We start from the raw sequence: 26,316 nt of genomic DNA on the forward strand, positions 1-26,316 counted from the left end.
TCCATGCATGAGATCTGGGGAGGGGGGGTGGGTTGCGGCTTTTTTAGCAAAGATTTCTTTGGGGCGGGGTGATGAGGCTACGATGGTGCTTTGTGAATGGCTAAATACCCGGAACATGCTCATTTTACTTTGTTTCTTGCCTTTGCCTTCTCCACTCTCTCTCTCTCTCTCTCTCTCTCTCTCTTTTTTTTTTCTTCCCGCGCATCCCCCATCGATATACGCGGGGAACTGCAAATCTCAAGATACGAGAAACGGCCAAACCTGGATCAAGCAGGTCAGAGGCCAGTACTAGTAAGCACCAAATACCTTGCAACTCATCCATATACCCTCGCGCAAGAGGATTTTATGTGTGTGTACCCTTCATTTCCGCGAACCAAAAAAAAGGGCCACCATGAAACCAAGCTTTTATGCTCCTTCTTCTTCGCGCTCCCTTCCCGCCTTTTTCCCTCACGCTAGAATAAATTACTTTCCCTTACTTACTTACCCTATCTATCTTGCCCCATAAGTAATACCCGTATCGCAACAACAAAGGAAATGTAGCTAAAAAATTGTTCCTGAAAAAAAAAACACACCCAAGTTGTGTATACATATTTACAGTACGCAACCCTGCGATTTGTTATTATTATTATTTTTTGCCATCCCCATGGCCAGACCATCTGATGTTCAACGGGTCACACTGACCTTTTTTATTATTTCCTTGTTCCTCCCCCCCCCCCGCACACACACACACACACACGTGCGCACATGCAAAACTCGTGGCATGTTGCACGCTCTCAACCCCGGATTTACACTGCATGCGGGTGACTTTGCGTGGTTGAGCATAAGTAAGGTAGCACAGCGTCAGTGCAGTAAGTAAGTAAGTAAGTAAGTAAGTAGGGCTGGCTGGGGAAATGCGCCCGCCAGACGTCGCAGTCTCCAGTCTCACCGCCTGGAGACGAACAAGTATCAAGACGTGCAACAGCGCGGGTTGAATGAGCACCGGTGAAGGAGGTCCAGGGCGGAGGGACCAGGGTATATAAATAATGCGGAAGGTGGTTTGTGGTGAGGGTGGTCGCGTGCAGGACGGGGTGGGGCTGAGAGCGGAAAGTATACCGGTGTGTTGTCTCAGTCGTTTTGCAGAGAACCCCGTGACCTTGCGTTCGAGTGTGTTTATTAAGCGCGCACTTGAAGCGTGCAAGGGCTTTGATGTCGAGGGTTGGTGCTATTGAGAACCCGGTGAAGTGGCCGGCGTCATGTGTAGCCTTGAGCGCACGGCTTCAACAGAACAAAGGGAGTTTAGTCATCCAAGACTTGGACGTCAAGTCGCATCGTATTTTCTATCTTGATCGTATGTAGCTATTATCAGTAGTTCAGAAAGAAATCTTGTCTTGCAGTGCATTTAGCCAGTCGTTTGCAGCGCTCTTCTTCTGCATGGTGTCAATGTACATGTGACTTCCTTCCAAACTACAGCCATGAAAACTGAATTATGAATCCCACATGTACAATCTTGTAAAAAAGAAAAACAAAAGAGTTTGCTTATCAGCACTACCATTGCCTCGCTGTGCTTTCCATTCAATTTCTGGTATCTTGTAGCCAACACATACCCACACACACAGTATCCCTCACGCCACGGCAACAACACACATACATACCATTATTAGAAGAAAAAACATACTTCTCTACCCAACCTCGCCACACGACTGATTCGTTTGCATAAGACCAACACAGAAAATGAAAAGGTTGTTTCGAACAAACAGTCCTGTATCAAGCATGGAAAGCCTGTCACTATTCTGCCTACTTACAAGTTCTGCTTAACATCGAGCACTGCACACGCGGCGCCCTTCCTCAAACTTCAAAAAAAAAGCGCACACATACACAATGTTCTGCAACAGCCCTCTGATTTCCAGATTCTCTTATGAAAAATGAAAAAAAAGGCTGTATCTTGTTCACCTACCGAAAAAACATGACTCGTTGTAACTCAATCCATGAGCTTTCACAATGCTCCTATCCCCCTCCATCTCACCACCCGTTCACTCTGTAAGCCCACAGCAAGGTAGCACAGCGCCCCCAAACGGCCGTTTGTCGCGTTGTTCCCCCTTCCGCCCACCATGGTTCCACCACAGCGTGACAAATCTCTTGGGTGTCTCGACGCCGTAGATTCACAATGAGAAAAGTGTGGTTTAACGTACCAGCTTTCACAGACGAGGGTACAATGGGTAGCTGCGTGGTATATGAAAAATTCCCAGGTTGGCAATGGATTGGGATTTTTTTGTTGCAACACAACAGGAACGGAGCAATCAACTGCGAGTATACAACTCGAAGCAACAATAGCAAAGATAGAGAAACGGAGTTTGGAGTATCGGGATTTTAAGATAGCGATACGGATTCCTCTTGCCAGCAAAAACAGGCGTATCGAGAAGAATCCGAAGGCGACATGTCGAGTCAGTCGGCAATGACGAAATTCATGGTTGTCTTCACCGTCGTGATGGTGGTCTGGCTCTGGTGGCTGTCCATCCTCCAGAATGACCCTGCACTCAGTGTGGACGCCACCTGGAACTTTGACATGACGGACTGGAAGACAGGAGTGGCTACAGCCATCCTTATCGCCATGTTAGGCTGGGTGCTGCACCTCATCCATGTCATGAAAGCGCGATCAGAAGCCCTTTCCATAACAGTCATCGTGGGCCTTTTCTTCCACACTGTGCCAGCCATGTGTCTCTTGGCTACGGTTCTGAAGTCGAGAGTTGCCAAGGATCACCAGCTCGTGTGGTTCAGTGCTCTCATGGTGTTCCGGTATTGGCGGACGCTGGTAGGTGTCTACTTCTGGACGCAGTACAAAGTGGCTGAGCGGGGCGCTGGTGGCGGACAAAAAAGCTACAGCCCATCTGACTGCACTGTCGTGGTGGCTACGGTTGGGCCTGGCAAGAACTTGGAACTGTTTGTGAGAATGATAGAAGCAATTCTCGCCAACAAGCCCCGGCGAGTCATATTTTCTACGCCGGAACCCAGCATAGCGGATATCGTCCGCCCCTTTGTGCTCAAGATCCAGAGCGACTTCCAAGCACGCACGGCGGAGCCACACAAGATACCCGAGTCCACAACCGATACAGAGATCATCTGCACGGGCGAAGCTTACAGAATGGACAAGCGAACGCAGACTGCCCATGCAATTAGCTTGGTCGATACCCCAATCATGGTCATGGCCGACGACAGCGTGGTATGGGGGCCAAACTTCCTGGAAGCCACACTGCCCGCCTTTGAAGACGACAAGGTCGGATTCGTCGGGACGCGCAAATGGGTCGAGCGTCTGCCTCTCCCTGAACACGACTCGGGGCTCAGTGCGCGACAGAACTTCCTCACGAGGTATAGAGCTGGTTTCTGGAACACAATCGGGGCACTGTATCTCATCCGCCACAACTTCGAGATCCGCGCATCCAACGCCGCCGACGGAGGGGTCTTCTGTGTCTCTGGTCGAACCAGCCTTATCTTATCCCGGATCGTCAAGGACGAGGAGTTTCTTGCCAAGTTTCTCAACGAATACATTTGGGCGTTTCCGAGCCTCGGAGTAGAGGGTGTGGGGCCGCTCAAGGCAGACGACGACAACTTCATCACGCGCTGGGTGGTGAATCGCGGCATGAACGTCAAGATCCAATACTCTGAAGATGCGACAATGACTACGCAGCTGGGCCGAGTGGATCAGTTCAAGTTCTTGGACCAGTGCATACGCTGGAGTCGCACCACGATTCGACAGAACCCCATCGCCCTGTTTGTTGACCGGACCATGTGGTGGAAATGGCCCCTTTCCGTGTGGATGGTCTACTTCCCCTGGATGTATAATGCAGCGCTGTTCTGGGATTTCCTTGCAGTGTGGACGTTTACCACGACTGCTTTTTTCCGCGACTCGCAAGTGCAGTATCGTTGGCTGGGCGCCCTCGTCTTCGCAATCTGGATGTCCAAGTTGACCAAGACGGCTGCATGGTTCATGCGTCAGGAAAACCGATCCGATTTCTTCTGGTACTTCTTTCCCATCCCAGCCTACCCCTTATTTGCATACAGCCACTCTATCATCAAAGTTTACACAGCCGCGACTTTTTGGGTCAACGACTGGGGTGGCCGGACTCAAGACGAGAACCAGCGAGAATTGGACGTAGGCAAGACGAGGTAGGCGAAACGATTAGGCGGTGGCAAAAAAAGCTTGATTGTTGTTCAACTCAACTTGGAGTACACGCCTGCGAATTGGGCCAGAACAAGCGTGCAGCGGGTCAGCACGTTTTCGCGCACTGCTTCTGCTCAAGGCAGATTTGAGCGGCGCACACCAGGACCAATTTAGGCGCAATCATTTCAAGCAAGGACAGACATCTAGAACCTTTGTCTGAAACCCCTATGCTCTCGGGCGTGAGGCACTGTGGGAATTTTTTGTTTTCTTTGGCTTTGTTGTTTTGTGTTCTCGATACCCATGAGCAGATTTTAGTGCAGGCTAAAACAGAGTAGGATGGCCCGGTCTAGATTCCACGGATAGTGAGTTCTTCCTTTGCCAATGCCGAAACAAAGTTTCTGTATCTCGATTCTCCACCCCCTTGATCGTATGTTTCCTGCTGTGGCTGTCGCCCCAACCGTGATGGTGTCGTGCAATTGATTCTGGGACCAAATGATCAATGAAACATTCCAGGACTAGGTTGCTTTGATCACTCGATCGATCTCCGATCGACGTGCGGCCAGTGATGCTAACACACGCAGGCAACGATGCTGAATTTGCCAAGGTGACCAAATGACTCTGACTGTGTCATGGGCCTCGAGTGATGCACTGAGACGCTTAGAATACCGTGTTGGTATGAATGCCGCTGTCTCACGGGGCCATGATTGCGGGGCGTCTGTCTGGGCCTCGGAGTATGCATTGCCACTGCAGCAGCAAGGCAGAGTAGTCTTTAATATGTTGCCATTCCGAACGTCGGTAATGTCGTCCAAATAGAGTATCTTCTGGGACACGGCTCTGGGACACTAGGGGCAACTGCCTCATTCGTGCCTTTGCCCGCTTCAACTCGAGATGGCCGCATCTGAGTATACAAGCGCCTCTGGTGGTAAATGCGATATTGTGGCATTCGCATCTTGCACATTAGGTGTACCGCTTCTCCCATTAGGTAAAAGGGAAACGAGCAAATTGCATGGTTGCTTGTCAGTGAGTGTAGTCTAGCAGCATCACGACCTTGCATGGCTGCCTGACACACCAGAGTACGACCGACGGATTCGCCCATGCTGCTGGGCCCAAGCCAGACGTGGAGGACCACGTTGCTGCCGCCCTCGAAATAGTGCCAGGTCGGGCGAAACCTTGGGAGCTAGTCGCCGAATAAACACCTCGACGCTGCATAAGCCTAACCAAGGAACGCGATGTGGTGGAACTGCACACAAAGACCCCAGGCCCTGGAGAGAAAAAAAAATCAAGCCTTATCACCAGGTTACGGCATGGCGCAGGCGGCAGTGGACGTCCATTTGCCGCTCGCTGCATGGGACGAGGACCAGGGTTAGCGAAAAATTGGGGGCCAGAATCAGAGGGACACGATGCCGAGCAGATGCTGGGGCCAGCGCCAACCCTTGTCGCCGTCATGTCGTCCAAGACCGCCAGGAGCAGGAGTGTTTGAGAAGAGCAAAAGCAGACTAAACAGTCGCTGCTATCATCTGCCCCCACCGGTGCCTTTGGTTCTGGCTGCAGACGAGGCCATGCTTGCTTTTGCTCGCTTGCCAGGCATGAGGTGGCAGCGTCTTGAGTGGTCGGCCCAGAGCCGGGCGCATTGATGCCGTCGGCGCCATTGGGTGCTGCCAGTGGGTGGGTAGTGTCGTGCCATGCGCAACCGCAGACAGCGGCTCTGGCTAGCCTTTGGGGACGAGAAGGCGTCGCCCCCTACGCCCATGTATGTACATGGACGGCACGCTGGTGGGCAGAGATGCGGTGGCACAAGCGCAAGTCTACGCAAAGCCGTAGTGGCAGTTGCTGTCAAGGCCGCCGGTGTCGGTGACGGTGTCTTGGGAGGGGGGGGGCCTAAGCATTGTCAGTGTAAGGGGATAGCTTGAGTACATACACCTATACCTAGGCTCCAGGCGAGTAGGAGGGCGGGCGCATGGGTGCGAATGCGAGACAGGCTGGATGCCGGCTCGGATGCGGTTAGAGGCCTGGTGACGCTAGCAGGAGGGAGGAGAGGAGAGGGAGGGGGGAGGGGAGCAGAGAAGGCTGTGCGCACATGATGAGGCTCTGTCCCAGCAGATAGCGAGCACACGCACAACAGCACGAAGCCACCTGGGCGCGAGATCAGGGCTAAAAATTGCGCTGCTCACGGCATGCCTCGTCGTCAAGTCGGCCGTCGAGATGTCTCGCATGCTGCTCTGGCATGGCAGGGCATGGGATGGCTGCTCATGGGGGCGCGGGAAGGATCCTCGACCCATGTGGGCGGTATTTGTTCTTCCGGATCCGGGCCTGTGGCTTGGCTGCGGGGTCACTTGGGCTTAGGCGAGCCCGAAACCGACCATCCACCTCTCCACCATGGCTGTGCCCACGCCCACGCTGAGCCTAAGCAACGGCCGTCGTCGACTAACCTGGCGCCATGGCAGCCATAACGGTCACTCACTAATTGCTAGCAGCCTCCCCGCCGCCGCCCCCTCGCCGCCAGCTCCTCGGACTCGCATCATGCACCTGCCATGCCGCCGCCGCCGTGTCGTGTGCAGTGCGTGTGAGTGGTGGTGGCAGCCATGCCCAAAAATGGCCCTCATCCTCGCACACCCAAGGCCCTTGTGCGAGGACACGCTGCGCCCTTGGGTCCAGCAGGTAGCACAGCGCCCGCTGCGCAGACCAGCAGTCGTTTGTCGCCGGATCGCTCGCGTTGTGGCAGACGAGACGCTCGCGCGTCGTGATGCTAGGTTCCAAACTGCTGGTACTCACCTAGCAGGCATTGCTTGCTGATCACCCGTCGAGGTGGCTTCGAACGGTCCATGTGTCTACACACCACCACCACCACGACGGCGGCCTGGTGCTGCTGTTGCGCCCTGTCCTGTGCCGTCTTCCAGAAACGGGCGGCCACATAGCGAGCTTTGCACTCGTCCCCGTTGCAAGCGATGCTGCTCGCCAACACGGATCCAATCAAGACGCAACCTGGAGCAAAGGAAGTTCCCGACGCGAGGGCCGGAGCCAGAGCCACAGCCAGAGCCAGCGTGAGAGCCAGCGTGAGAGCCAGAGAGCCTGATCACACCACCCGGCCGATTTAGCACCTGTCGCCAGATGCAGGGCACTTGTCATCGATTTGCTCGGTTTCTGTGCAGAGATTGCCAGGCTCGTGTCCATGGAAGAATGGCCTGATGGAGGCCAAATGCCGTCTCTCGGGCGTGGTGATTGATGGGGGGGAGGGCAGAACCGCTCCAGGGCCGCGGCAGAAGCCGTCTCGCCTCCACGCTCAAGGAACCATGACAATCACGCAGCACGGCTACGCCCTTTGATACGCGGTGCTATTAGCTGGGCAGCTGTGCACGCTGCCCATTTGTCGTCCGCCATGGGGTGTAGCGCTGTTTGCACCCCGGTCTCCACACGGTGGAAAATCGCCGTCCACCAAGCCATGATTCAAGATTGGTATTATGTGCAATACCGGCCTGGGAAGAGATGGACCGGGATGCTCGCGAAAAAATCTGTTTGCGTGATAGCCCGACTCATCCATCCCGCATGTGCAGCACGAGCACGAGAGCAAATGGGGCCAGTACCAGCGACTGAGCATTCTGGGCCATGTCGACGGCCTGTGGCAGTGCGGCATCTCATCGTACATGGTCCTATTGTGTCATTGACATACATGCTCCCGGTGCTGCGACCCCGGACCCGTCATTCGCCTGGAGAAGCCACCCAGCTCACCGGGTGCTGATGATGAGACGGGCGACAAGGCAATCTGTGGCGGTGTCCAGTCACAGCACGACAATGGGCTGTCTTACTCCTGCAGTAGTTGCCTCGCCGTCTTGGGGCTTGGGTGGGTGGCCCAGGGAGAGACTGCCATTGGCGCGGCCGCATTACAGAATCGATTGCGTACCGGTAATCAAAGGACCCCACGGAGGGTGAATCCTGCGGGCCGCAAGACCAAAATAGTGTGTCGTCTTGCATATCACAAGTCACAGAGGGTATTGCGTTGGGCCAGCCATAAAGTAGGCTGCACAAACCAAAACTTGTCCAGGCACACGGCCTCATTACCGCATGGACCGTGACAACGATCTCGTGGGCTAAATTAGTCTGGATCGGGGAAGCGGTGCGATTCGACGGGCGGGCTCACCCCGCGCATGTCGCGATAAGCATTTGGACGCCGAGTGCAGCGCCCGCTTGCTGGGAATTTGTAGGTGGGAATTGGTTTTGGCTTCTTGACAGCAAAGACATGGCGAGACAGCTTGGGCCATGGGACGATGGCGCAAAAGTAATATCTGGCTCGTGTTGAGCAGGGGCGTGACTGTCGATGGGCCTGCCGATGGGCAGGGTGGGTGCATCGGGTACAGTAACACACACTCAATAATCATGCGCCAGTTGCACTGCAGGAGAGTCGATGTACATGGCTCTGGTGGTGTAGGGCGGCGGGCTGGTTCCAGAACGGGCGGCGGTTCACGCCTTGAACAACCTTATCCATCACGCCGGGCCACAGGCGTTCAGGGACCAGGCGAAGCAACTTGTCACGCTGACTATTGGTATTATGCGTGGGCATGGTACGGAACGCGAGGCCCGTGTGTGACGACGGCGGCGACGACGGCCTCGGTACCCTCTCTGGGTGTGGTGGTCAAGGGAGCAAGGAGTGGTGGGCACAGAGCGTGCCGTGACCTGGCACCATATTGGGGGAGGGAGGGATGGAGGCAGGGAGATTGCTAATACTAGCCATGGCCAAGCACCCCACACCCACACCTACGCCTACGCCTACGCCTACGCCCACCACACCCACACCGTCTCATAAACGGAACATGGCGGGGTGTGTCTGTTTGCACACGCCATCACATGCGGGAGGCCGCGAGCCGTGGTGGTCCTGCACCCACCTACCCTATCTACACCTACACGCACACACACACACACATACGCACATACACACACGCCAAACCAAGTGTGATTACTCAGAAGGTCACGTCACGCCATGTCGCCGGGCAGCCTTGCATTCCGCTCAAGTCGGCGGTCAACGTCTTTTGAAGATGCACTGCAACGTGACGGGGGTCGTCAGAAAGAGGAGGGCATGGCATGGCATGGCATGGCATCATGAGGGTCCGGCAGTGATGATACCATCCACACCCACCTACCCACCCACCCACATCCATCCATACCGTGGGACTCGCGGTGAGGTCAGCGCACTGCAATGCTTGGGGGGGGTGGAGGGGGGCAGGGCAGGGCAGGGCAGGGCATGACAGACCAGTCTCCTCTCTCTCTCTCTCTGCTGCGCCCGCTGAGCCCCACGACGAGACTCGCTTAGCTGCCCTCTTACAGGCAATGCTCGGGAGGCTCGGTAAAATTAGCAGCGCGCTGCAGCCAATGACGTGGCTCCCACGTGCACAGCCGCTCACTAGCCACACAGCCACAGGCCTCTGCCCCCCTCCCCCCCGGTAGCGCTGCGGATCGGACAGCGCGAAAGGATCGCCAATCACGCACGCTACGGGTCGCCAGGCCTACGGAATGGCAGCACATGGCTCCAGTGCTCCTCCCATGGCTCCCCGACAAGAGCGGTCATCTAGTGCAGTCGTCGCTACAGGGCCTATCCCTAATCCGCTTGTCTTTGCCAGATGCAGCCTGGCCGCTCCCACGTTCTGCACGCCTACTCGCCGCCGCTGCTCTGCCCCTCGTTGCTTTCGGTATGGCCTGCTCACTGCGTGGTCCGACTCGTGCGGACGGGGGTCGGGCACACCGCGACTCCCCAGCGCCCTAGCCTACCACAAAGCGGTCGGGGCGCGCGATCGAGGCGGGGGTGAGAATGGACGGCGGCCGGTACCCTCTGCCTACTTTTATTTTTCCTAGCGTGGCCTGACTGCTCCAAAACAGCCACCGCCAGGCTAGAGGCCCAGGCGCCCCGTAGGGCAGCATATCCTCCAGGCAGGGGTAGGGCATGCCCTCGTGTGGCTTCGTGCACTGCTGCTGCTTCCCGCTGGGGGCCACGCTCGTCTGGACGCTCGTCGCTGGCCTTATGTATAAACCGACTTCGCCCCCTCCCCGAGGCATCGTCGTCCAGTTCCAGGCCCATGATCAACACCACCATTTCTTTGTCCAGACCTCTCCGACGCCTTGGTTTGCCTTTCCGGACCAGAGCCCTTCCCGCTCCCTGACCTGTCCCTCGCTTCAGCCAGCCTCCAAGTCCTCCCCTACGGGACTACGCGCTGTCACGCCCCCGTAACCCGAAACAGCGCAGGATCGGCAAAAGCAATCGTCGATATTCACTTATCGCCGACCCGTACGTCAACTCCAGAAGTTGATCGGCGTCCTGCTCAGGGAGGGTAAGCTTTCCCCTGCCTAACCCTCTAATGCGCGCTACCAACCAAACCACGTCGATCCACATCGCACTGATTCAGTCTCCATGCTGACGGAATTTGCGCAAATAGGCATCCATCTGCACCTCAACTCATCGCCAGTTTCCTCTCCTCCTGCTTCACTCATCACTCACACCACCCTCCACACACACACACACACTCTCCATCATGGTCGAGTTCGCCCAATACACGCCTGGCATGGCTCACGACTTTGAGCTCTACTCCCACAACCAAGAGCAGCAGCACCTGGACTTTCAACACAACCAAACCTTCATGCCTACCTCAACATGTGCCATGGACCATACCTTCAGTGCTCCCTTTGACCCAATGGCCCCTCTCACAGAGATGCAAAGGCCCCAAGATCTTCACTTCCACTACGATGTCATTGCACAAGGCGTCAAGCCCTACCAATACCAAACACCAGCCGGATCACCCCACTCAACCTCAAACTCCTTCCATGAGATGCCCCCCGTCCTCTCAGCATCCTCAGAGTCTGGCGCTTCAGTGTCTTCATCAGCCATGGGCTCCCCGTCGCTTGTTCCCCAGTTCAACTCGTGGCAACCAATGCCCATGGGACTCACATCCGGCTATGAATACCCAGGCATGATCGCAAACGAGAAGTCGTATGTGGGTAAGTCAATAGTTTCTTCTACGGTAGTTTCATCGTCTTCTTCTTCTTCTATCGTATCTCCTACATCACCAAGCCTCCGGAGACATGTCTTCAAGACACCTGTGACTCCAGCCTCGGCGACCAGGTCATTGGTACGGTCGCGAGCAAATACTCTTGCTTCCAACACAACCAAACATCGAGAGTCTTCTTCATCAGTCATTCATTCCTTTTCTCCATCAGTGCCACAATCTCCTCAGTCTTCTCTATCTTGTTGGTTACCTTCCAAGCCGGAATGCCTTGATTACTGACGCAGCGCGAGCAGATCCTAATCTCATTCAGCCATTCACATTCCCGCCCCACAGCCCTTATCCTGAGATCAGGACTACACCTTCTCCCTACTTTCCAGTCATCGAGCAACCACCCTCGCCAGCTCTCTCTCATCTCTCTTCAAAGAGCCAGCACCCAGGCTCCGCACGGGTCAAGAGGGGTAGCGCTAGTCCTTATCTCCACACTCAACAATATCAACCATACCCCATGTTCAACGGCCAACGGCGGAGCTCCGTCAACTCTCTCCACTCACAAAACTCTGGCACTAGCCGCAAGAGCGCTAGCAGCTACGACTTGGATGACGAGACACGTGAGAAGGGCATGTGCCCACTGCCAGAGTGCGGCCGTGTTTTCAAGGACCTCAAGGCACACATGCTTACCCACCAAAACGAGCGGCCTGAAAAGTGCCCAATTGCGACCTGCGAGTACCACATCAAGGGATTCGCCAGGAAGTATGACAAGAATCGACACACCCTTACGCACTACAAGGGTACCATGGTCTGCGGTTTCTGTCCAGGCAGTGGTTCGGCGGCTGAAAAGTCGTTCAACCGCGCCGATGTCTTCAAGAGGCACCTCACATCTGTCCACGGCGTTGAGCAAAACCCTCCCAACAGCCGCAAGAAGAGCCCTTCTGGTCGCAAGTCTTTTGGTGGCTCGCAACCCAGTGTTGCTGGTACTTGCTCGACTTGTTCAGTAACCTTTGCCAACGCACAAGAATTCTACGAGCACTTGGACGACTGCGTGCTGCGCGTCGTACAACAAGCCGATCCTACAGAGGCCATCAACCAGCGCCTCCTCACCTCTGTCGCAGAGGACAAGGATGTCACCGAGACTCTGGACCGCAACGGTCTGTCCAAGAGCATCGAGTACACTGTCCCCAACTACGAAGACGACGAGGAAGACGACGAGGAAGAAGATGAGATTGACAACGACGACAAGGATGACGCCACATGGGGTAGCCGTACCACTCGCTCAGGCAAAGGCGGCATCAAGTCGACCAAGTCGGATTGACAATTAACACATTCCCGGGGTGTCGGCGCAACGCAGCACGTCGGGGGTGGCAACCCAATCCAACATGTCTCTTCTTCCCGTGTTACCAAGTCCGGTCCGCGCGCTGGCCTGACCTTCTCCAAAGGTGGTGTTGCTATCAGCACTGCCGGACGCAAGAAGCGCAAGAATTACCCTGTCTCTTGGGGTTGCGCAACCGACAAGATGAAGATGAAGAAGCGCGTCCTTTGTGTATACGATGGACAACGCCGACTGTGGAAAGACGACATGATGCTGGACCAAGAGTTCGAAGTACGCATGAAGCTGCCTGATGGCAAGTCCTATGTCACAGACTTGGATGTGCAGACGCTTAACCGCGCCGAGGCGTTGCATGGCGCCACTGCTGAAGAGAGGGGTGACTGGGTGCCCAATAACATAATCGGTAGCAGTGCACCGGCTATGGAGGCGATGCCGCTTGAATGGGCAATGTAAGGCCCTCGTACAACAACACTTGACTTCTTTCTGAATGCGGACGTTTGAGCGGATCTTTTTTTTTCTGAGCTATTCAAGGAGGGGCTTAAAGCGACAAAAGGTTACATGGCAGGGAACATGGTCAACCCGTACACAGACACGGCTGATGACACGCACGACACAACGAACATCTTTGTTGTACTACCAATGTTTGTAGTTTTCCTTTCGATCGATACCACCGGGTCTAAACTCGTATTTCTCTTATTCAACATTGTGTTGCTTTTTTTCCTACCCTCGGGGCTCGTTGGCGTTTGACAAGGAATGAGCGATTAATCAGTGGCGTGAAATGAGAAACTCCATTCTTCGCGTGGCTGGCCGCGAGAGATGTAGTTTTTTTTACTTATTCTCTCGAATCCATATTACTTGATTGGACAATAAAATATTCGTCTTCAATTTGACTTGCTTGGTGTACAATGCGACTGTGATGGATGGGTTGCCTTGTTACACACTCGCACGCTTTGACTCACGTCACTGTACATTTCCAAGCCCTCCTTTGCTTCTCTGTCCGTCAGATCCGAATGTACAACCACAACAAAAGTAACGGTTGCAACGTAGCGTCGCAAAAAAAATCCATGATGCAACCAAGCACACCTGCACATATGCCCTGCCTCTTAGATCGACTACACAATCTGACATGACCCAAGCGTGCATTGGACCTGCATCGTAGAATAATCACCCTGGTCTCTGTGGCTCACAACAGTGAGACCACGTAAGCGGGTACCCCCCACTCTGTCGTCCTCTGTGCTGCCTTGTTTTCTTCCTTCTTTTCTTCTTCCCGTGCTTCCGAAGCACCTTCGTTAGCCCAGGGCAGTTTTTCGACAAGGAACGGAGTATCTAGCCGAGGCCGTGGCTTTTGATGTAGGGATAACGATGCATGGATACACGGGCTATATGTGCATCTTCGGAAGTACTTGTCGCGGATACATAGTTGGAAAACATACATCTCATCCATCTTGTTGTGGCTTGTAGGAAGTAAGAATACACAAGCCATGTTTTTTCTTCTACACAACGGAGAAGACTCCGTCAACCGAAAACTTGGCAGTGTAACACTACAGACAAGGTCAAGAAAGAAGCATTTCTTTTCTCTTTAGATGACGAGAAGCACTCAAGGTGTCATGGGAAATTTATTTTCTCACAAAGGACTAATACATTAAGTCTCGCGATAATAGCGCGTGTGTCGGCCGAATGAGGAAAAGGCAAGGTGAAAGTGTCAGTGCTTAGTCATAGCGCGATTGCGCCCCGCCGTGGGGAAGGCAGCAGCAACGGAGACAGCTTGGAGCTCTATCAACCGACCGACTGCCTGCACGCCCGCCCGCCCAACGCCACAACCACGACACACGACAAACTCCACAATGGCGTCCAGCATCGAGCAGTCGCCCTTCTTCCAACAGCAGCGGGCCAAGGGCGAAATTATCGTCAAGGGTATGATGTCAACCAATCCGGGGCCGCGGGGATGTGCTTGCTAAACGTACTAGACCCTCCCAAATTCGATCTGGAATCTTATATTGCTAATTACACTGGTATGGCTGTCGCGATGACCATGGCACATTCCGCACGTACTCATTTCTGTTGGCAGGATATACACGAATCGATCGTCTCTACCACATTGGCGCTCACTCGCCATACCTCGCCGTCGACGCATACCGCCTCGCCATTGCGGAGGCCAAGAAGGGCAAGAATGTCGGGCTGTACACAAGACTCGTTGAGGATTTTCGCAGTATAGCGCCAAACGACCCCGCTGCCTTGGTAGACACAACATGGGCTGAGAAGAAGACGCGGGAAGTTCGTGAGGAGCATGACAGGCTGGAGCACGAGTTGAAGTCGTACAAGAACAACTTAATCAAGGAGAGCATACGAGTAAGTGGGTAGAGTTGTGGCGCCAGGAACATCGACTCTGACAAGTCGCAGATGGGCAACGAGGATCTCGGTCATTTCTACTACGACACGGGCGACTTCATCAATGCACTCAAGGCATACACGAAGATGCGCGAGCATTGCACCTCGCCAAAGCACCTCGCCGACATGACTCTCCGCCTTGTTTTCGTCAGCATTGCGCAAAAGTCATGGACAAACGTACTGGCAAATCTCGCAAAGTCGGAGGCTACTCAGGTCAAGGGCGAGGAGAAGGCCAAACTGGAACCCATCATATCGGCGTGCAGCGGTCTGTGCCATATGGCCATGGGTAGCTTTAAGGAGGCTGCAACAGCGTTTCTCAGCACATCGGCGACATACCTAACTGCTGAGCCAGCGGCATACATCAAGTGGCAGAAGGAAGTCATTTCGCCAAACGACGTTGCGGTTTACGGTGGTCTCTGCGCTCTTGCATACATGGACCGCAGTGACCTGCAAAGCAAAGTTCTCGGAAACACAGAGTTCCGTAACTTTCTGGAGCTCGAGCCGCATATCCGCCGCGCCATCAACCTTTTCTGCAACTCAAAGTACAGCGCTTGTCTTGAAGTGCTTGAGGGCTACCGCAACGACTACTTGCTCGACGTGTACTTGTCAAAGATTCTGCATACAATCTACAGCCGCATTCGTAACAAGAGTATCGTACAGTACTTCATACCCTTCAGCTGCGTCACGCTGGATGAAATGTCGTCCAAGTTCCCGCCAGCCGAAGGCAGGACCATTGAAGAAGACTTGGAAGAGATGATCAAGAACGGAACCCTCGACGCACGGATAGATCTTGTCGACCGCCTCCTTACGTCTCCTCCACGAGATGCTCGTCACGACGTGCAAGAAGATGCCCTTAAGATGGCTGAGACGTACGAACACACGCTTCGCCTCCGCCTGACGCGTCTGAACATGTTGGCAGCCGGGCTGGAGGTCCAACCAAACAAGACTGGCGATAAACCGGCTGGTATGGGCAGTAGCATAGGCGATACTTTCCGCGGTCTAGGCTCTAAGATAGGCTTCTAGAAGGAGCTGATAAAACGACCCAAACGTTGTAATCATGTGCTGACTAACGAACCGAAAGATTATGCAGGAGAATATGCAACGTGGTTCAGCGGGGGAATCAGCTTGCCCTTTCGACCCAAGCGCAGAAGTACGGGTTAGCATTGCGAGGCGTTCTTCTTCTTCTTGTTGTCGTTCGTGTTGATGATGATGATGATGATCGTTATTTTTTTTTTCTCTGTCTTTTTTTTCATTTTCAGGACAGTCTGGCGCACATGCAGAGATGCAGGATACAGGGACAGGTACGGGCATAGCAAAAGGGGGGCATTTTGGGCGTTTGGAAGGACGCATGGGATGGATTGATGAACGAGTGATTGGATGATTGGGAGGGAGGGATGGAGGTAGTGCTAAGTTTAACTTACGTATTACAAGCAAAAAAATACATTGACTTGTCGAATATGACTAACATTTGCTTTCGTCTTTTTCTCCCTAATTTTCGTCAATTTTTTTTTGATTTCACTCTGATAGAGAGACAGAAAGAAACACACTGGTTTTTTTAAATATGCAAATACGCTACTTACACGATGTGTGTATTTATAAAATTAATCCTCTTCTTTCTTTTTTTTTGAATCCACTCTTGATTGCTTCGTCGTCTCATTCACTCACTCATTCACTCACTCATTCACTCACTCATTCACTCATTCACTCATCCACCCATCCATTAATCTACTCATTAAAAGTATCTTGTCTATTTCTTCCACCCCACCCCGTCCAACGTGCATCCCTCTCTCTCTCTCTCTCTCTCTCTCTCTCCCATCTCCCCATCTCCCCATCTCCGCTGCGAACCCCTTTCCCCCCCTACACACACATACACACATAAACACACACATACACTGATTGTTTCCAATTTGTGTAAACCAAGCAAACTAGACCAAGTCACTAACCAAGTCCCCAAATCCAAGTCCCAAATCCAGGAAAAAAAATCAAGAGAGAAAAGAGATGGAAAAGAGAATTGATGTACATACACATTGGGTATCTAGATGAGACTTTGTGGGGGTTGGTGGGAGAAGGGGGGGGGGTGATAACATTTCACTTTCGTTTACTCTATACACCATACACCTTAGTCAGTGATCAACTCAATGACTCGCTCACGCACTCACTCATGCCTTGCTATGTATATGTATATGCATGTGCTATGATATGATATGATATGATATGATATGGTGTAGTATGCTATGCCATGATATCAAGGGGCGGCGAAAAAAAAAGAACAAGAGCAGCAGCAAGGACAAACAATAATAACGCCATGGTCTTTTATTCAATCAATCAATCAATCAATCAGTCAGTAAACAAGGGGCGGGGAAGTGGTGGGAGAGAGAAAGTTGATGCGCCAGAATCCAAACGAAACGAAACGAAACGAGAAAAAAAAAGACATCATTGTCATCATTGGCATTGGCATCGTCATCGTCATTTGTTATCGTGATATTACAATTGCAGTGGAGAGTAGGGTGAGTGTGCGGACGGGTGGCGGTGGTGGGCGGGTAAGACAAGCAAACATATGATGTAGAGTGATATTGAGGCGAGAGAGTGCCAACATGGATCTTATCGGTATGCTGAACCCCTGGCTGTAACCCACTGGTCCTGTTGCGACTGCTGTTGCTGCTGCTGTGACGGCTGTTGCTGTTGTGACTGGGATTGTTGTGGTTGCTGCTGTTGTGATTGTTGCTGCGCCGTGTTTTGATTTTGATACCCGTAATATGCAGTAGGTGGCCATGCATAGTCTCCTCGTCCATACGCATTATTTGGATCAAGACTCGATGCCGTAGATGTCATGCCCTCGTTACCAGAAAGCATCTGCGGCGCTGTTTGGTTTGGAGCTTGGGATTGACTCTGCGTGGGCTGAGCGTTATTATTCTGCGTGGAGATGGCATTTTGCGTCAAGAGTGAATTCTGGCCACTCATGATGTTGACTGTGTGCCCATTTTGAGGCATGGGTCTATTCAGAGTGCCGTAAGGGGAGTGGTTGGAGTGGTTGACTGCAAAATAGTTTTGATGTGTTTGAAGCTGAGAAGGCTGCATTTGCTGTGCTTGGAGTTGATGTTGCGCCGTCATGGGGGTCTGGGAGGTGCCAAGTTGCTGCTGATGTTGATGTTGATGATGCTGTTGCAAATTTTGCAGGCGCTGTTGAGGAGATTGACTGCCGAGCTTGTATGCTAGCTGCTGTGGAGGGCTACCAATACCGCGCGACGAGCCTTGATTGAGCTGTTGCAGCTGTTGACGGTGGTTTGGTAGCGTCTGCTGGCGTTGCGGGGGTTGTTGTTGCTGCTGTGAAGGAGCACTGGACAGTGTCTGTGACTGCGAGAGCTGAGAGCGATGGCGAATTTGAGGTTGGGTCGGCATCTGTTGCGACTGTTGCTGAACGTGGGTTTGTTGTGAGTGTGTCTGTGACTGGACATGCGTCTGTTGCGATAGCGATCGTGGACGGGATCCCATCTGCGGCGTTTGAGTTGGAGTGATTGAGGCTCGCCTTTCAGTCTCAAACTCTCGTATCTTCGCCCTGGCTTCTTCCAGTTCCCGCTTGAGCTTTTCAAGCTCCGAGACGTCGCTCTCTGAAGTTTGACGGGCGGTTTGGGGTGTCGGCTCTGAAGAGTCGATACGCGGACGCTGGTCCTCGTCGGATGTGGAATCTGGCGGGTAAAAGCATTGCCGTTTCTTATTGATACACGTTTGGCAAATGGGTCTGGTGCCATCACACTGGGTATATGTCAGCTCTGTACAATAGCCAGCGATACTAAATCTGGCAAGTCGTTTTGTAAGCGCACCTTTGTCTTTTTCGCCTTGCAGACATCACAGCTAGTTCTTGACCGCTTCCTCTGCTGTGTTTGGGCGATTTGCGTTTCAACGTGTAGCGTAGGTCGCGGGACCGACGGGGGCTCTTGTGGGGGTAGTGATGGAGCAGGCGGCAAGGGCGGAGTTTCAGAAGGAGTGGATGCTGGTTGCGAGGGCGAATCTACTTGTATGAGCTCCAGAAGCGATCGAAGGCTCTGTGCCCTGAGATCACTTTCAAGCGAAGTGGTGGAGAGTCTGGGGGGCTCTGGCACAGGCTTTGACTTGCTCCTCTTGGTCTTGGGAATGTCCGGGTCCTCGCTGCTCAGCTGCCTCGATCGGCTCGCGAGCCTGGTCAATGCCTCGGGATCGTTCTCCTCAAGATACTTTCGCCGCTTGGAGTCTTTGCGCGGGGGCGGGGCGCGTTCCTCGTACGTCTTGTGGACGGGCACGTGCTTGTAGAAGACGTCGAGCGTCTGTTTGGACGCGGAGAACTTGATGGATAGAACCCCCTTGCAGTCGTAGACGGGCTTGGTGGCGCGCTTGCCCAGTTTCGCGCCCTTGCCGTTGGCAGCACGGTCTTTGTTGAGCAGCGAGTCGTTGCAGTAGTAGGAGAAGCGGAAGCTGTCGTCCTCGCGGCTGTTCCAGCAGTTGTGGAAGCTGTAGCGGTAGCCGTCGATTCTCTGGATCGTGTCGACGCAGCACTTTGCGATTGCCCTCTGCTTGCGCATCTTGTCCTTGGGATCCGGCGTCGGCTGAAGCGCTTCTGCGACAGTCAACTCGATCTTGTGCTCCACTTTCTTGGGCCCATTGTTCGGCTCGAAGGATTCGGGGAAGCTGGGGCCCAGCGCAATTGTGGGGTCTGGCAGAGGCTGATACTGCTGAGGGCCGCCATAGCGGGCGGGCTGGTAGCCGGTGGGTGCATGCGGTTGCTGGTGGGCGAGGCGGGGTGGCGGGGGCTGCTGCTGCTGCTGCGGGTGTTGTTGTTGTTGTTGTTGTTGTTGTTGTTGTTGTTGTTGCTGCTGCTGCTGCTGCTGCTGCTGTAGGGGCGGCGGGGGCTGGGGGGGTTGCTGAGGCTGAGACGGAGTCGAGGTGGAGGTGGAGGCGGGCGGCGGGACAACAAAGCGGGTGCCTATCCAGAAGGAGAATTGGGCATCCGTGTGCTCGGGGTCGTCTGGCGGGGTGCTGAGATAGTCGCGCAGAGACGACTCGAAGTGGGCAAAGGACGTGATGTTGGGGTAAGGCACGGTTTTGGCCTGCGCGTCTCGGGGCTGGCGGCCACGCGCGAGCTGGACGGGGGCGGCGGGCCAGAGGGCTTGGTCGTTGGCATGTCGAAGACTCGTGGGTTGAGCATGGGATGATGCCATGTCAAGTGGAGTCGGAGGGCCCGCGAGCCAGGTTCGAGGTCCCTGGGTACACTATCCCAAGAGTTAATACGGTGTTTTGGAAATGCTAAGAAGGTACCGAAGGCCGTGCCAGCCTTGGCTTTCAGGCCATCACCATGGCTAGCTCGACGGGAACGACGGGTGCGACGACATGGATATCCCGGAAGACGTATCAACTGTGGCGACGTCGACATGGAAGAGCGCCTTTGCATGTAGGCGCTGCTTTTTGGCGACGCCTCTCGCGATGCTGCCAGCCTGGGGGCGTCTTGCACTGGGTCGGTGGGTGGGTAGGGAGGTACCTGGCCGTAGCGGAGGGCGCCCCAGCATCAGATCACCATCATCGCCTGCACGCGCCATGACGCATGTGGTGCGCCCGTTGCGGCTGCGCGACAGGAACTGGGCGACCGTCAGCGGCGATGCCATGAAGCCATCTGGACGTTCTCACGTCAATCATCGACATGGACAGCCATTCCGGTGAGGCGCTGGCACCGGCATGGTCACGTGACGCTGCTCCGCCCCGTATAGCGTATTCTGCCTCTCCGCTCATGGCTTGGCCTCAGCAGCCAACCCATGGGGCGATGCGCTGCAAGTTGTATAGTCGCCCTGCAGCGGTTACCCGTCCATCCACAGCAAAGGAACGGCATGGCAGACTTTTGTTCGTTGGCGCAGGGGGTCTTTGCGTACCATGGTTCTTGACGGCAGGCGGGCGAGCACTCTGAAGCTCGTCGGTATCCCCATGCCCACCACCACCATGATGTCTGCGATACTCAGCTGCTCGCAGCATCGACAGGCACGCCAAGCGTGCGCCCTTTTTTCTTTGCTCGTGCCGGCGGGCCTAAAGGGCGGAAAGGCTGCATTGCACTAGCATCCTCCATAGGCACCAACGCGCCTGCCCGCCGCCGCTCCTGCTCCTTCCCCATACTTATACCGTCCCCCAGTCTGGATTATTCATCCAGCCCTTCTCGCTGCTGTTCGGCGCTTTTCTCCGCTCCTTTTTCACGCCCGTCTCTCCCCATCGGCTAAGCTTGTATCACAACAATGACCGACGGGATCCCCAACAGCCATGTCGCCCAGCCACACCAGCATTCTGTACTAAGCTCCACTTTCCCCGTCTGCCTACCCGAAGATGCAGCCCTACACATGTCCGAAGACGCGTTCCAGAACCTTGTCAAGCAGCAGTTGATCCACGTCGGCCCGACACCCACTACAACTATAGCCAGCAGGGACTCGGCCACCATAGCTGAAGACCAGCCCGTAAGTACCGCAGGCTTGAAGCACAGGGCTTCCCTTGGCGCTGACCACTGTGGCCCGCAGAAAGCCCCGTTGATTACCGGAATCGAGAAGCATGCCGCCAGTCTTCAAATCTCTGAAGATGCTGCTGGCCCGAACCAAACACTGACTGATAATGGCGATGTCACAAACATATCATCCCGGAATCCCCTGGTGGACCTGTTCTATGATCTTGAAGAACAGACGACGTCGGATCGCCTCGAGACTCTGCTCCAAGCTGCCTGGAATGAGGACCCTCTTGTAACACTGAAGGTTGTATTCAATGCACGCAGTATCCATTTGGGCAAGAGCAGCCGAATCACCTCGTATAAAGCCCTGGGCTGGTTGGCTGAGAACCATCCGTTGACGCTTCTGGCTAATCTCAAGTGGCTGGTCCGACCCGTCATCCAGAAGAAGACCGCCAACGCCGAGTCGGCTCATGGTGCCAACGAGGCTGCCCCCGAAAATCCCGACCACGACTTTGAATTAGTAGAAGCACACCAGCCTGATCCTACCACGGCCCATGACGTCCGATACGGCATGTCGCACGGCTACTGGAAAGATCTCCTCAACCTAGTCGTCTTCTCGGCCAACGACGAGCTCAAGTGCGATGGTGACTTTTTCTTTATACTCCACCACGAGCGTGATACTTCTTGTGAAGCCAAGAGAAAGAGAAATTGGGACCCACAGAGTGCCAAGGAGGCCCGAAAGCGCAAGAGGCAGGAGCAAAATGAACGAGTGCAGGACAAGATGAAGAAGGATCCTTTTCACCGTGCCCTACACATCACGGTGGCACGCCTGTTCGCCGAGCAGCTCAAGGTCGACAAAGCCAACCTAGAATCCGGGAAGAAAGCAGACTTGAAGAAGCTCTCGCTCGCGGCCAAGTGGTCGCCAACATTTGGTGGATTCCACGATAAGCATACCTTTATTCTCTCTTCCATTGCCGAAATCTTGTTTCCAGACGCGGCTTTACATTGCCCAGATGCCAGCAACCGCGAGCTTTACCTCCGCCATGCTCGAGACCTTGTTCGCAGGCATTATACATCGCCCCTACGCAAGGCCTTGAGTGTTGTTGAGCGAGAAATTACTGCCAACACGTTTGAAAATATCGAGTACAACCGGGTACCCTCGCTCGCCATGGATCGCTACAGTGAACTCTTCATGAGGAAAGATAGCGAGCGCTTTTCCAACTACATCGATGACGTCACTTCTGGTAACGCATCCATCTCGGGCGCTACCTTGCTGCCATCTACCTTGATCAGCAAAGCACGCAGGCTGACGAATCTCCGCTCCACGAATAAGCTGCAAAACTTCAAGGCTGCCAAAGAGGCTGCCCAAACCAAAGCAATGAGAAAAGTCATCGATAGTCAGTGGAAGACACTTGTCAAGCGCGTACGTGATGCAGGTGCTCTACAATCTAGCATTGCAGTATGTGATGTTAGCGGCAGTATGGGCTTTCCAATGTTCAGGGACCAGTCCTGCCCTATGGACTCGGCTATAGGCCTCTCACTCCTCATCTCCGAAGTGACCGCACCTCCCTTTGGCGGTGGCTTCATCACTTTCTCCTCCACCCCAGCGTACGTCTCCATAAAAGACAGCTCCACCGGACTTGTTGAGCAGGTGCGGCACATGGAGAACAGTGACTGGGGAATGGACACAAATTTTGTCGCCGTCTTTGAAGACATTATTCTCCCCATGGCCATTGCCAACAAACTCAAGCAAGAAGACATGGTCAAGCAAATCTTTGTCTTCAGCGACATGCAGTTTAACCAGGCATGTCAATCGGAACATGTTTGGACAACGTCATATGAGCGCATCAAGACTAAATACGCCGACGCCGGCTACGCGATGCCGCGTCTGATCTTCTGGAACCTCAATGCAATCGACACAAAAAAGCCCGTTACCATGGATGATGCTAATACTGTGCTGGTTTCGGGGCACTCTCAGGGCATGCTCAAGGCGTTTTTGGAGACGGGCGCGCTTGACCAAGAAGAGGACATTGTGGATGAGGAAGTAGAGGGTGAGGATGGTATGGTGGCAGTTGAGAAGACGGAGAAGAAGATTGATTCGTTGATGGTGGTGAAGAAGACGGTGGGCCACGAGGCGTATAGCATGCTCGAGGTTGTTGATTAGCTGCAAAAGGGGTTATTGTTCTGGTGCAGGCTGTACGACACACGGGGCATAATGACACTGCGATGACGGGTACGATCTTCGCTCTGAAGAAGTTGATTCGAATAACTAGATACCATGGTCGACCGAGACTGATGGCGATGGATTTCGTCGATAATCACACTGTGCGCATCGTTCAGCGCGCGTCGGGGCCGCATGGTTCCTCTTGCGCAGTCGAAACGCAGACGGTTAGTGGTAAGCAGGCCGGGTAAACTCGATGGAGGTATAATGCCGGTGCGATATTGGGTTTCTGTCGAGAGGAGAGTCGGAGGCGCCGCCGTCGAATGCTCGCCGCGACATGCCGTGCATAAGTAGCCATGGCTAGCTCTTGTTGCGCTGGAGCGGACAATGGCCGTCAGCTCTGCCTCAGACATGTTCTGAAGCGCAAGCCCGTCTACCAATCATCATCACTACCCTCGCCCGCAATCTCCGCGCCCTTGACCCTATCCACAACCCTCTTGACGCCCTTCTCGACGCTCTCGCCTTCCATCGCCACGCCCTCGTGCCACACAATCGGGTCCATGACGCCGTCGTTGAAAAACATCAGCATGGGCACAAACGTCACCTCGAGCTCGGTGCCCAGCTCCGGGAGCGAGTACATGTCGAAGCAGTAGGCGTCGACGACCTCGTGCTGCGCATAGCTCTCGCGCGGGAGCAGCTTGTGCAGCGCCTTGATGACTTGTGTCGACGTCGAATCGCCCGGCCAGAAGGCCAGCAGTATGGTTTTGCCTGCCGTGACCTTGATGCAGGCCACGTATTCGGCGAGACTGGTTATTTGCGTGAGATGCTGCGACATTTGATTGACGGAGGAGCGTGGTTTGTGGCCTTGAAGCTGGCAGGTCGGGAGAATTCTGACCTGAGCTATGTCAAGGGCGACGGCATTTAGCGCTGAGCTAAGTAAGCTTTGTCTGATCCGACCTTTGCCTTCGGCTGCCGCACCCAACTCACTTGGATGCGACTTCTCCGCCCGCTCGCCTTGGTGATAAATAGTGGTATTATTACCGTGCCAGCCCACGCCCGTCCTGCCAATTCCCAACACGCATCTTCGCATCATCTCGCAGGACTGCAATCTGTCGTCGTTCCTCCGTGACCGCGTCATTCGTTGCTGGCCAGCATCAAGGCTAAAGATCACGTAAGGCCGCAAATGATTGGTAGGAAATATGACCGAAACCCTCAACGGCAGTGTTTTCGAAACCGTCACATTTCCTTTGGGTCGTCGCTTACTATGGTAAGAATCATGCCAGCTAGGGCTGCTTGCGGTTGCAAAAATACTGTCTCGTATTCCCCTGGCCCAAGCAGCCAACCAAGACAGTGTATTAATGCCTCACCTAACTCTAAGGAGATGTCTTATCGTGAGACTCGATTCAATCAGCGGTCAAAGGCTATATCTGGCCGAGCAGAAAAAGCTTATACATAAGCACATGGGCATGGGTCCCCCCGGCCTGCCAGCGAAACGGCGAGATTGTCCAAACTTTAACCTGTATATATGTCAGAGGAGGGTATTAGTTCCACCTGACACGTTCCAAACGCGTCCTTTGCTGTGCTTTCAGGTCAAAGAAAATTATCACGATGTTGAGCAATCAACTGTTGACGAAACGGTGAGTGCGGATTCATTCTACGAAAAAAACCTCGGGGCCCACTGCGAAGGCCACTACGGAATTCGTTGCATCCAAAATTAGAGAGACCGGTTCAAGCCGGCCCTTTCGTTTGACGACACTTCTCTGACGATTCTTCCGACACGCAGATACACATTAGTAGCCACAGCTCTCATTATATCTATTGTTCTCGTCGCCAGTTTCCGCGATGCCATTCCCATCCAGGACTACCGCAACTTTGCCTTCAGCGAGACCGTAGTACCGATCCAGACGAGCAACAACGGCCCGCAGCCAGCACACTATAAGACGCAACCGGAATGGAACTGGGTAGTCCCCAAATACGCCAGCAGTTTTGACGGATATGCCCGGAAACCACGGAACAAGGATGTCATTGTCTTGACAGCTAGTGATGGACTCGGCCACAACAGTGAAATCCCCAACCTGCTGGACAAAGTTCTGGACGACCGGGCAAAGTACTGCGCCAAGCATGGGTACACGAATCTCTGGCTCAACACCAGCCGATACGACGTCGGAGACTCTCACAGGGTAATACATGACTCTTACAGTCAGACCACTGGCATGACACCGCAACTGACATGTTCTAGGTGTGGTCCAAGATCCCCGCTCTCGCAGAAGCATTCTACCTGTATCCCAGTGCAGAATGGGTATGGCTGATGGACGCCGACATGGTGCTAATGAACCACGACTACTCGCTCGTATCGGAAATTCTGAGTCCCGCCGCAATCGACAAAGGCATTCTCCGGAACCAGCCGCTCCTGACAGGCAGCCTGAAGAACGCCATGTACGAGAACCTGCACACGCCCAGCGACTACCGCGTCGAGAACATCGATATCCTGCTGACGCAGGACCACCACTCCATCAACGCGGGCTCCGTTTTCTTCCGCCGCTCCGCCTTCACCCGGTTTTTCCTCGAGGCCATGACCGACACCATGCTGACGGGCCGCGAGCACGGCAACGCCGAGCAAGACGCCATTCTGCACATGATTCTCGAGCACGAGCTCGTGCGCAAGCACGTCGGCGTGTATCCCCAGCGCAAATTCAACTCGTACACCGAGGGCGGCGACAAGATGGGCTACAAGGAGGGCGATCTCGCAGTCCATTTTGCAGGCTGCTGGGTCGAGCACAATTGCGTCGAACGCTTCAACAAGTACTGGAATATGAAGGACCGCGGCACAGATATGCTGAGTAGAGATCAAAAGCTGCGATCCTCTCATTCTCC

At 54.1% G+C, this 26,316-nt stretch overlaps 8 protein-coding genes across 8 annotated transcripts; 5 read left to right on the plus strand and 3 right to left on the minus strand.

The window, feature by feature from the left end:
* Window positions 1–2,542: 2,542 nt before the first annotated feature.
* On the plus strand, window positions 2,543–4,144 carry SETTUDRAFT_98296 (glycosyltransferase family 2 protein; the record flags this gene model as incomplete). The annotated part of the gene is made up of 1 exon (XM_008032858.1): window positions 2,543–4,144. One exon carries the CDS (start codon window positions 2,543–2,545, stop codon window positions 4,142–4,144), a length of 1,602 nt encoding a protein of 533 aa, XP_008031049.1.
* A 6,506-nt stretch (window positions 4,145–10,650) lies between these two features.
* SETTUDRAFT_24029 (uncharacterized protein) lies at window positions 10,651–12,898 on the plus strand (the record flags this gene model as incomplete). Its single annotated transcript, XM_008032437.1, has 3 exons — window positions 10,651–11,113; window positions 11,415–12,380; window positions 12,555–12,898. The coding sequence occupies 3 exons, from the start codon at window positions 10,651–10,653 to the stop codon at window positions 12,896–12,898; spliced, it is 1,773 nt and encodes a 590-aa protein (XP_008030628.1).
* Window positions 12,899–14,259: 1,361 nt separating this feature from the next.
* On the plus strand, window positions 14,260–16,144 carry SETTUDRAFT_166034 (uncharacterized protein). Its single transcript, XM_008032859.1, has 4 exons — window positions 14,260–14,359; window positions 14,413–14,457; window positions 14,514–14,794; window positions 14,846–16,144. Exons 1-4 carry the CDS (start codon window positions 14,290–14,292, stop codon window positions 15,854–15,856), a joined length of 1,407 nt encoding a protein of 468 aa, XP_008031050.1. The 5' UTR covers window positions 14,260–14,289; the 3' UTR covers window positions 15,857–16,144.
* A 1,121-nt stretch (window positions 16,145–17,265) lies between these two features.
* SETTUDRAFT_181802 (uncharacterized protein) lies at window positions 17,266–20,025 on the minus strand (the record flags this gene model as incomplete). The annotated part of the gene is made up of 2 exons (XM_008032860.1): window positions 17,266–18,586; window positions 18,655–20,025. 2 exons carry the CDS (start codon window positions 20,023–20,025, stop codon window positions 17,435–17,437), a joined length of 2,523 nt encoding a protein of 840 aa, XP_008031051.1. The 3' UTR covers window positions 17,266–17,434.
* Window positions 20,026–20,163: 138 nt separating this feature from the next.
* SETTUDRAFT_24032 (uncharacterized protein) lies at window positions 20,164–20,590 on the minus strand (the record flags this gene model as incomplete). Its single annotated transcript, XM_008032438.1, has 2 exons — window positions 20,164–20,439; window positions 20,489–20,590. 2 exons carry the CDS (start codon window positions 20,588–20,590, stop codon window positions 20,164–20,166), a joined length of 378 nt encoding a protein of 125 aa, XP_008030629.1.
* A 491-nt stretch (window positions 20,591–21,081) lies between these two features.
* Window positions 21,082–23,445, plus strand: SETTUDRAFT_99303 (uncharacterized protein; the record flags this gene model as incomplete). Its single annotated transcript, XM_008032861.1, has 2 exons — window positions 21,082–21,297; window positions 21,358–23,445. The coding sequence occupies 2 exons, from the start codon at window positions 21,082–21,084 to the stop codon at window positions 23,443–23,445; spliced, it is 2,304 nt and encodes a 767-aa protein (XP_008031052.1).
* Window positions 23,446–23,875: 430 nt separating this feature from the next.
* SETTUDRAFT_24034 (uncharacterized protein) lies at window positions 23,876–24,277 on the minus strand (the record flags this gene model as incomplete). Its single annotated transcript, XM_008032439.1, has 1 exon — window positions 23,876–24,277. One exon carries the CDS (start codon window positions 24,275–24,277, stop codon window positions 23,876–23,878), a length of 402 nt encoding a protein of 133 aa, XP_008030630.1.
* A 773-nt stretch (window positions 24,278–25,050) lies between these two features.
* On the plus strand, window positions 25,051–26,286 carry SETTUDRAFT_35476 (glycosyltransferase family 34 protein; the record flags this gene model as incomplete). The annotated part of the gene is made up of 4 exons (XM_008032505.1): window positions 25,051–25,079; window positions 25,226–25,622; window positions 25,682–26,244; window positions 26,274–26,286. 4 exons carry the CDS (start codon window positions 25,051–25,053, stop codon window positions 26,284–26,286), a joined length of 1,002 nt encoding a protein of 333 aa, XP_008030696.1.
* Window positions 26,287–26,316: the final 30 nt, after the last annotated feature.

The sequence above is a fragment of the Exserohilum turcica genome (assembly GCF_000359705.1).
Source record: "Exserohilum turcica Et28A unplaced genomic scaffold SETTUscaffold_8, whole genome shotgun sequence".
Classification (NCBI taxonomy): domain Eukaryota; kingdom Fungi; phylum Ascomycota; class Dothideomycetes; order Pleosporales; family Pleosporaceae; genus Exserohilum; species Exserohilum turcicum.

Bases quoted from the DNA above. Each gene is read 5' to 3' on its own strand.
- SETTUDRAFT_166034 (XM_008032859.1), top strand. From the start codon at position 14,290: ATGGCGTCCAGCATCGAGCAGTCGCCCTTCTTCCAACAGCAGCGGGCC. The intron at 14,458-14,513 runs GTATGGCTGTCG...TTCTGTTGGCAG, and splicing joins TTATATTGCTAATTACACTG to GATATACACGAATCGATCGT. The intron at 14,795-14,845 runs GTAAGTGGGTAG...GACAAGTCGCAG, and splicing joins TAATCAAGGAGAGCATACGA to ATGGGCAACGAGGATCTCGG.